Raw genomic sequence first — 12,161 nt, 5'->3', positions numbered from 1 at the left:
ATAGCCAGGTACTTCACCGCCTTCCACTCCCCATCTCCTTTTTAACCAAAATAATGTATATATTTATTAATTTATGCGCCCTTATGGACTTTACATGAGACAGTGCCAACAAAAGGTTTTTATCTTTAATACAACAACAATAAAAATAAATAACCAAAAACATAAAAAATAAAATTATATAAGGTACAAATAATTTTCCATTTAGATGTACATAATATAAGAAAAGAGAAAAAATAAATAAACCAATTTAAAAACTGCAGATGGCATAAAAATAATATGAATTAATAGAACAGGTTGGTAATACGTAATTTACAAGCAAATAAAAGTAATTCACAGTAAGTAAAAGAAAAAAATGTAATCGCTCCTACAAGATACTCCTAAATATTAATATAAGGGATATTTATTTGTTTATACTGCTGGATATTTATTTATACGCAGATTTAAATACATAATATAATATAATGTGTAGTAAAATTATAATATAACAAGCGCATATCCTTGAAAAATCACGGGATATAATTTCAATTTTGAAAAAGAAAATAATTATCTGTTACAATATTATATTAGTGGTACCTACCACTGCCTATCACAACTTGTCTGAATTTTTCAAATGAAAATTTACAATTTCATGAACCATAGTCACAAACCGACACACAACCGAAATTTGTATTTTTGATTGATACAGAGGCATTGGATGCATGGTTGAAATTTGAAAGTGAAATAAATGTTTTTTGTAACTAAAATAATAGAAATAAATAATAAATATATTGGTGTGTAGTAGTGGTTCCGGAAATTAAATGACATCGCTGGTTAGAAGTCCATTTGTTGATTAATTAATATTGCATGTCCATCTGGTTACCGTGTCTATTATGTAGGTATTCGTCTCTCGTCGGTAGAAAGCTGTAGAGAGCGAGATATCAATTAATAATAATTATACATTGGAAAGTTGCTCCGAGCAATCTCACATCGAAATACCAGTGGAAATGACAAGCCATTATTATTATTTTATCATGCTACAATGATTATGCCCATTCGTTTTACAGCATTTGTGATTATTATCGTTTGTACAGTAGGGTGTATCGATTTTTAATTTTTTTTTTGTTTTCAAATTCCAAGTTGAAAAAAAGTTGCTACTAGGTACCACAACTTACCACAAAAAGTTTTGGATTTTTAAAAAAATGTTTAGGTCTCTGGAAAACAAAAAAAAGTTAAAAATCGATACACCCTATTGTACAGGCGATTCTGCGCCCTTGCAATGATTTTTCACAAAAACGGCGATATACAATTTATTATTTTTATACGTGGGTACCTACCATCATGTTTATTGATGGTTGTGGTTAAATTTAAACTTCAATAACACTACATTTTACTAATTTGTTTTTACGTTTACCATCATATCTATCTAAAAAAAATTAACCCTTAGTTTGTCAACTAAAATGGCGAGCAGCACACCATGCGCCGGCTGACACTATTTTCGTAATTAATTGCTTGTTTTTTTGCAAAATGATGTTTTTGTAAATTGTAACGACTTACCAGATAATGGGTTTATATATTAATAAAAATAGTATAAAACTATCCTTTGAGGTTTCCCCAGCATAGTTACTTATATTCAGATAAATGTTAAAATACGAAAATTATATCGAGTTTTATCAAATTTCCATCAAAATAAGGGATCTTCACAATAAAAATAAGTCATACGAGAATTTTTGTGTAATTAAATACAGAACCGTGACATGTGAAAATTAAAAATTATACATTTGATACGGTACTTGCGACGCGCTTTTTAATAGATAAAAATCAATGTTTGCAAGTGACAAAATTACAAGCTAGAATAAGAGTAAATTATTTTCTTGCCAAGCGAATAACATTTAATTTAGGGTTCTAGGAGCATTTTTCAAGGATCAAAATACCATACAATCGGGGCAAATGCAGCGAGTTGCAAGTCAGTTACTAGCAAGTCCACGGTGAATTTCTTGGCATACTATTATAAAGGTCCAGAACCAATGTGTATTTTGACAATAAATTGATAATTTGCACTCAATCACAAAATCACAATAAAAGATAACAATGAAACATTATTTATAAGTACAACGTTCACAGAAACGAAATCAAAATTTTACAAAACAAAACAAAAATACCGTCCAACAAAGTCTAGACAGGGCGTGTGGACGTTAAAAAATGACACCGAAACCAAAATTATTGGTTCCAATGTATTTTGCTTTCGAAGCGAGACGATGGAATTAGATGGGGAGTTTGGTTATGAAATTACTCATTGGTGGGCCGAATAATTCGACCGAATTTGTAAAACACGACATATCTAGAATTGATATAGCGATGCAAAAAACACATGGTTGGTGTCTTGACGTACTTCAATTACTAATAATAATTATGCCTGGTTTACACGACACGCCTGTATTTAGCCGATGGATTTAATGACAAATAAAATGTGTAGTAAATTTGAAGGCACTGTACGCGTGCGGTCATGGTCAGTCTGCTTTAGTAGTAAGTAGTACGATAAAATAAGTGAATTACGTCGCACTGGATTTTCATGTTATACCAAACAAATGCCCGGAGCCAGTGGAACTACGGCATCCCCAATTGAAATAAGTTTATGAGGCTAGTGATGTAAGGGGTGGTAGAAAGGGTGGGAGCACCTTGCAATTCTAATCTGATCACTAAACATATCTAAATTCGTTTCAAGCAACATTTCAATTCGAGTGAGTCTCTCACCAGGGCCTCGATTCTCGACGAAGTCATTACACTCGAACAGCGAGTGGTTCGACCCACTCGTTGTTCGAGTGGAATGACTTTTGACGTTTGTCGTATGTAAGTATGTACCTTCGACGAGGCTCAAGAATAAGTATGTCGACCAATGTATGAACTATCGACGGCGATGCGAGCGGCCTGGATTCTCCACTGAGAGTAAGTTTTACTCTGGAGCAAGGTGTAATTCATCTGTCATGAAATGATTCATTCTAACTTAACAGAGTAATGGCAGAAATATCTACCTAATTTTTTTTTTTTTTTATTTTAAGGCTGAATCAATAAATTAGTTAAATATTTAATTTTAAACGTGGTTATGACGGATATAATAATATTATAAAGCTCTCTTTCTCTTTTCACTTAGCACCATCATGTTTTGAATGGGAATGCTAGTCGATACTACCAACTCATTTACCTCTGAATAACTCTTCAATGAACTATCAACTAGACTTTCGAGACATTTTAGAGATCATTATTTTCAATGTTGCAGGTAGGTAATTGCAGAAAACATAAAAACATTATTGCAAGCTTTACAAAATCAATTATTGTTTATTACCCTGAAAAAAGCAAATCATTGACTGTTTTCTACAAAAATTTGCCCAATCAGTTCAAGTAGACAATATAAAAAAAAAAATCAAACTACATAATATATCCCACAGTACAAGGCAAAATTTATAAGCAGTCAAGATAATAATATCCAACAACTGGAATTATAAAGTGGAATAGAGTTTGTTTATGATTAAAAAAAGGAACAGTATTATTGAAATAATATGCTTACCAAATAGCTCGATCTCCTCTCGATTGCTTCATCGTTCTTGATTTCATCGGCACGATGATTGTTGTCCCGATGCGATGAACTCATTTCACGATGATGAAATTTCCTCCCCGTTGAGAATGTCGTTTCATCGCTGTCCTTCTTCCGGACAATTCTAAGACTGCTTCTTCCTCCTTCAAGCCTCATCAGCATATCCTTGACTTTAGAACCAGAGTTTTGAAGAGTAGAATTCTTATTGCCGGAATCACAAGAACTTCTTCTGTTGGATTCTGTAGAAGTTTTATTAAATTCTTTACTTCTTCTATTTATTTCTAAAGTCTTGTAATCTCTCACAGTGTAGTCTTTGTTGGAATCAGACTGGAAACTTTTAAGACTTGTGCTTGCATATTCCGATGATTGCTTGTCCGGAATATCAACTTGTTCAAAGTTGTAATTCGATGAAGATAGCCGTCGTGGATTTCCAAAGATATCCTTATTCTGTTGAACGGGAGGGTTGGTAATGATCTTGGTGAAATCTGGATCTCTCGCTCTACCAAACCCATCTTCCAGCTGCGTACCACTTCGTAACAATACAGGTTTAATTTCAAAGCTGGCTCTATTCGGCGGGCTTACATTTGGACGGATTTCTTGTTCGTGTCTCAAGCGTTGAAACTCATAAGGCTCAGCGTAGATGTGTTCTTGAGATTTGCACTTTTTCAAAACACCGTATTGTGATTTTGTATCGGAGTTACGACTGAACGCTTTTCTATCTACAAAAAAAGTAGACTTTGATTCTTCGGGTTGTTTTACATCAGGCGTAGAGCAATTATTAATATGGCATGTGAATTGGTGGGTTCCAGGGTTTTGTTTGCAAGCCTCGCAGAAATTGTGCAAACTATTTAAACCCTCGTTAGTCTTATTTGGAGTTGGCATAAATGTGCTCAGTCTCACGTTGGGGCTAGTTATATCTTCGACACTACTCCTCAAAGATTTAGCTTCAAAATTGCACGAACAACACATGCTCGTCATAGAGTTTCTATTTGAATTATTTCCAAAAGAGCCAAGTTTTGTGTAATTCTGCCCTGAAGTATTTTTGCCTAGACTATTATTGCTTGTGCAATTCAGAGAATTCAAGCACTTTGCAAATGAATTTGAAGTATGTAAACCTTCCGATGAATTCAAACTGGCATTGCTCGAGTTGAGCATGTTTCCTTGCTCGGGGAAATGCAAATCTAGTATCTCCGTGCACATGTAATGCACGTCCTTAGGTTTAGAATCGCTCAAAGTATTTGGGGACTTGTCAAATTTCGTGGGCGACTCCCTTGGTTTTGAAGTAGATATAGAACTTCCATTTGAATCGTTCAAAGAGGTGTCTGTATCAATTGAAACAGAATTAGAATCGTTGAATTTTTTGATTGGACGTGGAGACATGATTTTTCCGCTGCTTTCGTGTTTACGGAGAGCATTTTCTAGCTTGGCCAGCATCAATTTGGATTCTTCTTTGGTCCGATGCTGCTTTGTGCTTTTAACTTTTAGGTCTCTTAATTTTCTTTTTGCCGTTTCAAAATCGAAGCGTATATCTGGAGACTTAGAAGTAGACGCTTGGTCAGGGGACAACATGGCAAAAGTTCTCGGCGGTTTCTTGGGAGGTGGGCCCGGAGGCAATGGCTGTTTGAGCACTTTCTTCAAAGTGTCTGTAAGGGAGTTTTTATCACCACCTTCAATAGGCAAACTGGTAGTCAATGATTCTTCAGTTGAATTATTTGCGATACCAATAATCGTACTGCCTGTTGATGATTCAGTATTTTCTAGCAACCGTTCAGAGCTCGATTTCTCATCGAAATATTGGTTGTATTCATCATCGACACTTCGTTTCAGCACTTTCCGTCGATTTGAAAGAATATCCTCTTTATTTTGAGTATTTGCAACTTCAAAGTTACTCCGAATTGAGTTAAAACTGTTTGTTTTCTTTGAAACAACTGGAGTTTCTTCCAGATCATCAGAAATTAGATTCTCACTTTCAGAGCTGACTCCGCTATCAGAGAAAACTGCGTCAGTTTTGACAGCAGCCTTTTTGACAATTTTATTTTTTGGTTTGATAACTTGAGCGTACTGGTCCAAAATGTGTTTGGGAATTTGATCAGAATGAACAGCTTCGCTACTCAAAGCATCAACATTCTTAACACCACCTGGGTAAACATTATCTAATGTTTGTGGATCAATTGGATTGTTGACAGGGACACCATTCTCATCTGGTTTATTTATCCTTTTAGGCTTTGAAAACTCGAAGCTGTCTTGTTTCATCTTCTCTTCGAGCAACAAACCAAGGATTTTGAGTTTGTCTTTGCTCAATTTGCAGCGATCAGTTTCCGAAGGTAGTGGAGAATGATCAGAGCAATCACTGTTGAAACTGTTTTTTCTAGAATCCCGGATCTTTTCGCTTCGATCACAACGAAATGCTGGGCTCCTGTGCAATTTCTTCGTGGGATCACTAAATTGTCGAGTCAAAGCTCTGAAATCTTCATTTTTAGACATATTTTCCTTTCCCGCATCTTCACTTTCAGCATTATCATCAACATCTGTCATTAAATTTTGACTATTTGGCATTTTGGGTTCATCTAAAAAATTAGGCTGAGATTCTGCTGTACGGTGGCTTGAATTTTGACTTTCATCATTAACACCAACATTTTCTTTGAGACGTTTTCGATTTCCAAAATTACAGGGAGGACCAAATTTATCTTTTGAATTTAGAACATTGCTTGTTGAGAATTTTGCACTTGGAGCACTGTTAATTTTGCACAATTGAAGTTTAGGTAAATAAACATGTTTGTCTTTTGTTAAATTTATAGGAACTGTGGTTGTATTTTGTAATCTGACAATTTTGACATTTTTAGGCTGTTCAATGCTTGAAACTTCGAATTTATTCTTCAGAGTAATCTTCGGCGGTTCACTCAAAACTTCAAATTTACTTCGAATATTTTTCACTCGGTTACTATTATTATTGTGGGTTAAACTTGATGGCATCATGTTGGGGATATTTTTTTAGTGAAACACAAAACCTCAATCAAACACTCAGTATTATTTGGATTAGTATAATATGGCGTTATATTATTTATTATTAGGCACTTGGTTAGTCATTATTTCTGGGAAAATACTGCAATTCATCTACAAGCAAAAACATACTGTAGTTAGGAAAAACGTCATGCATAACAGATAATGTTAAAAAATTAAGGATTGTTTTCACTTTTCACTAACTACACAATACACAAAGCAACAATTCCCGACTTGAAATAGTGAACACAATATTGCAGGGATATTTGTTGTATTAAAACTCCCGACATTTCGATCCGGAAGACAATCGCCTATTTATCACTAGAACCAACCACTTTTTTCGGCAAGCGGACTGGCACAAATTGAACAAGCGACTAAAACAGTTGTAGTAAAAATACGATGAATGAAAGATCGAACAAGAAACTAGAAACCTGTTGCATGCAATATCACATACTTGCGTCCGGTGCAATTATAAACACAGATGTATGGATGTATTCATGCGAGAACGAACAGGTGCATATTATATATTATGCTATTTCCACTATTATGAGACTTATTATTAATGATAACTAACGAACTCAACTAGACGACTGCACAATAAACTAACTGTTTTCAGATTGAAAACAACCGTGTCCGTTTACGACCGTTGATAAATTTACTTTTCGTGCCAACTGCCAAGTGCGAGTGACAGATTGTGCTCCGTTGTTTTCTTGACGAAAATAATTGGGCGCCATCTTGGATACGTGCTGCTAGGAACTGACCCAAATTTTCTAATCGGCTATGCTAAAATAGCTCTTATCTTTGTCTCTTTAAAGCGGTTTATGATTTGAATTGATAATATAATTTTTATCAGATAAAAAATGCTAAATTTTCAGCTGAAAAGATAATAACTAGATAAAAATAATACCCGCTATTTTGTCAATATAGAAAAATATGATTTCTTCTCAATTTCAGAGGTCTTTAGTGAAATTATAATATTGATAAGGTAGGTAGTTGTAATTTAAAATTTTTGAAAATTCTGATTAAGTTATGATACATTTCTATCATAACTTAAAATATAAGTGAAATATTGTACTATTATAATTTTATAATAGTACAATATTACCATATTACCATTAAACTTTATGCTTAAGTCAAAGTCAGGTAATGGAAAGAGTCAGAATAACAGAATAAGAATGTTTGGATGAGAAAATGCATGACTGTGAATGAAGCAAGGAGTGTGTGAAGACAAAGTTTCGAGGCGGTCCATCCTATGTGCTAACCCCTCGAGGAAATGACGTGATGGTTAGTTAGTTACAATAAGGTCTCTTTTTCAGATCATTCAGGATTACATAGTTCATTTCTTTGAAAATATCCAAGGTTCGTAGAAAATATATAACAAACGGATTGCAATCTTTAGACCACAGGCGTCACGTGGGAACGGTTCTATCTTATTTCAATGAAAGATGCTCCGAGGAACTAGTATCATTTATTCCTTCGGCACCGGTGCATAGTCGAGAAACATTTATCTCATGGGAATGTGTCGTTTTTACGACTCGCTGACACACTTGCACTATACTCTCATGACTTGCCTATTTCAGCATATCTCTCAATGGAAATGTGTGAAGGCAAATGGTGGGCGTGGGCAAACGATATGCTGAAATAGGCCAAGCCATGAGAAAAAAGCGTGGTCTGTCACAGGCCTAAATCGAACAAGTTTTTCTTTGCAATAAAGGGTTTTTTTATATTGTTTAACTTCATATCTTGCACCAAAAGCTGTCAAAAACTTTAACTAGATACCTGTTTTATTGTATCATAATTAGATATTAAATATAAGTATGAACAGTCGACAGCACCCACCACTTTTCCAAACCGTTTTAAGGACCAGATGGGTCTACTTTTTTAAAAGATGAAGCTACTATAAGATGATTCTAAATGCCCCAACGGTCCCTACACAAAACAAAACAGTACATAATTACACGGCATGAACAACTTCTACAGTTTCTGACAAGACACGGGCACCTGAAAGGCACTCCCGACGAGAGACAGTAAGCACTGGGAGTAATTCGAACCCTTCGCACCATCACCGGCGGCATCACACATAATCCCTGTGAAGAGGTGGGATAGTGGATAAACGATTTCTAATATTATTTATTTTTGTAAATTTTCTTCGAGGCGTGGCAAACCTATTTTTGGAGAATAGTTTCTAGGCCATATTTGGTAATTTTGTCTTTTTATTCAGGTTTAACATCCTTTTTCTCATTAATTCTATGTTGTATGAATAAGAGGGGATGAAGCAGAGTATAATCTCATTTGATACGCACCTAACATTTCACGTCCACTTAGAAACGATATGCAACAAAGCTTTAAGAATGCTAGGATTTGTACTAAGCAACTCCAGACATTTTTGCAGCTCGGCCGCGATGCGTGTGCTATACTATAGTTTAGTAGGTAGCATTTTGGAAAGTGGTTCTGTAATATGGGGACCAATGGATTTAACTTACTCACAAATGATAGAGAAAGTACAAAAGAAGTTTCTGAGATATTTATATCTTAGAGACTTCGGATATTATACCTGGTTATATCCATCAGCCTTTTTGTCCGGCAGACTGGGTATTAATAGCCTCACCGATAGAAGGAAAACTGCTTTGCTGACAACAGCATATAAACTTCTAAACGGTAACATCTGTATTCCCGATATAATAGAAAAAATTGAGTTTTATGTCCCCGACAATTACACAAGAGCGCGCAGACACAGAACCTTTGTCGTTCCAAAATGCAAAACTACTAAAACTTACAATTAGTAATGCCGCTCGGAAAAATGATTCTGTTGCTAAATTACCTGTCCCCTGATGAGATATTTTCCAATTAAATATTCCACAGTTCAAAAATGCGATTATTACTTAATAAAATGTATATTTATTAGTGGTTATGTATAACTGTATTTGTGAATTTAAAATAATAAAAAATAAAATGCTGGGACAGAGGGTCGCATTATATCTTCTCCATATTATATGTACTACTGTAGATAAATAGCTTGATATAGTTAAATCTAATATTTCATTAGTTATTTAATCTACTCTATTTAAATTTATCTAATTGATTCTTATTCGTCTTCGCAGGTGAAGGATATAAATACATAACATAATCAGGAATTAAATAAAAGTATACAGTTAATATTAAATATTTATTGGAATGAAAAATTGCATAAACACAAATCGACTCTGCCTTCAATAGTTGAGGCAACCTGTAAACATTAATCCGTTAAACTTTCCAGATACATATTGTAAGCGATTTATTCTAAGATTTCTTAATCAATGACAGAAACATTGATTAGAAATCACAAAAAAACAATAAACTCATTACTTAACTGAACCAGAGTAAGTTGTAAATCATTTGATTTCAAATCATAAGTGCTTATGTAAATTTAATAACAATTGAAAAACTTACAAGTAGTGACGGGAACCTGATTTATTTTTAGTATTGTGCGATGTTAATTTGAACAACTTTTTATTAGCTTTGTGTAGATCACATTGTTAACATGGTCTCGCCAACTTATAGACTGAGTTAATATCGGCTCGGACGACATCAGGGCTCTACCGAAACTCCTTGGTGTATTAGTTTCAATAGTCTTGTACACAAAGCTGCAGGGATTGATCTTATAATGTTTTATAGTCTTCAGGTGCCCTCTCCTTTTGGAGGTTGGCTATGTTGATTATCTGCAACTATGAAAAACTCGGCAGCACGGCAAATCACCATTCAAGTTTATTGTGTTCTATCACAAAGTTACTAATTACCATAAACAGTTTAAAGTAAACAGTCGGTGCAAAAAGTATTAGAGTAATAATGCATGTAAATAACAAATGTTTACTAGAATGAATACAGGCTGGCCCAACTTTTTTATGAAGTGTATCCATAAGAACGTATATGGGAAATAAACTCTCAATGATTTACAGTCATAAATTATTTAATATTTTGCCAAGTTTTTTGTGTAGTTACAAGATTATTATTTTCCATTAGCGTCCTAGTGGATACAAACCACCAGGAAAGTGTTTTATTGTAAAACCTGTACATAATATTAATTAAATCCACTAAACAATAGTTCACCTGCAATGATAGTGATATTGGTACACATTCAAAATACAATTGAAAATAAAACTGTATGTTTAAATGTTACTGTATCAACATGCTTACGATTGCATCTTGCTTGTACCTCTTTATCTAACCTAACTCAACAAATAGAGTTTATGTGGGTTGGACCAAATGGGGTAATAAAGTTTATCTGGGATGGACCAAATGGGGTAATAAAGAAAACATTGGCAACTAATCAAAATCAAACTGTATCCCTAGCACACTTGATTTTGCTTAATACTAAACGCCAGCGTCCGTAAAAAATTATTTCTCTGAATATAAGTAGCTATTCTGGGAAAATACGTATGGCAGATTGCATTCTATTTTCATAAATATATATAAACACATTATCTGGTTTCTTACCATCTTGGAACAATTTACAAAAACACAATTTTCAAAATGCATTGTTAAATGATGAAAATAGAATAAGATGACGGACAACGAAAATTTTGCAGCAGACACCAAGAGTTAATACATCGATAAATTAATAAAAATCAGTCAGGGGAAAAAAAACGTACGATAGCAACACCGATGCATTTTAACTATTGAAAAGGGAAAATTAAATAATTACTTTTACTAAACCGATTTTATTTGCAGACCTCGCATCCAAAAAAGTAATTAAGTGTTATCTCTTATTAAATCACAAACAAAATATCCTCTGAATTCGTAAGATTTGCAAGTAGGTACTTACATACTTAATTATAAACTTTATATTTTATGTAAATTTTTTTAAATTTCAAATGAGGAATTATACAATTTGTCCAAAGAAATGTCACTATTTCACTGACAATTCTTTTTTCAAACTTTCTTCAATAAAGTACCATAATATTGAAAAAATTCTAATAAATAAGAAAGTCTAAATAAGACCATTTCACATTTGAAAGCATCTTTACTTTTATCAGGTCGATGTTGTGTTCCATATTATGACCTCAAGAACGCTGTTGGGAAAGGCTAGGTCAGGTAAAGAGAGAATCTACAATGAAATTGTGAGTGAGTTGATACAGCCACACAAAAACTACAGTTTGATTTTAGATTGTATTTTGAGTCCGTGATGCACCGTAATATTTTAAATCTATTTTGATAATGTTACAATTATTTGAGTACATTTATGTGCAACTCTAAATTGAACATTAACATAATCACTAATAAGACACTGTGAAATGACACGATATCTACAAAACATTACCATTATTTTATTTATATATTATTATGTCAATATTTACAACAAAACTAATTTAATTTTAATCAAAATTAAGTTTTTTTAATAATTTTATTGTGTGATGCAGTAAGAAAATACAGTTTGATAGATCATAATGTAGTTTTCAAGTTTTGTAGAGTGTATTTTAGAATAATAAATACACTTGTGTACATATGTAGCATGACATATTATGTTTTATGACACATTTCATATGTCATTAGAGTCAAAGGGTTTTATGATAAATATTACATGACACTTCTATATTATTGTTATCGAAATATAATA

At 33.6% G+C, this 12,161-nt stretch overlaps 1 protein-coding gene across 2 annotated transcripts in view; it reads right to left on the bottom strand.

Annotated features, from left to right (window-relative positions):
- LOC149410558 (uncharacterized) overlaps positions 1-7,264 on the bottom strand; it is a 100,143-nt gene extending 92,879 nt beyond the window's left edge. For both annotated transcript variants that reach the window (XM_089648168.1, XM_089648169.1), the window contains exon 1: positions 3,542-7,264. In XM_089648168.1, coding sequence (XP_089504294.1) covers positions 3,542-6,544 — 3,003 coding nt within the window. In that variant the 5' untranslated portion in view covers positions 6,545-7,264. The remainder of the gene's footprint in view (positions 1-3,541) is intronic.
- Positions 7,265-12,161: the final 4,897 nt, after the last annotated feature.

This window comes from Hesperophylax consimilis, chromosome 27, assembly GCF_061612785.1.
Source record: "Hesperophylax consimilis isolate HC1 chromosome 27, BYU_Hcon_1.0, whole genome shotgun sequence".
NCBI classification, from domain to species: domain Eukaryota; kingdom Metazoa; phylum Arthropoda; class Insecta; order Trichoptera; family Limnephilidae; genus Hesperophylax; species Hesperophylax consimilis.
This window is presented reverse-complemented; position numbering and strand designations above follow the sequence as displayed.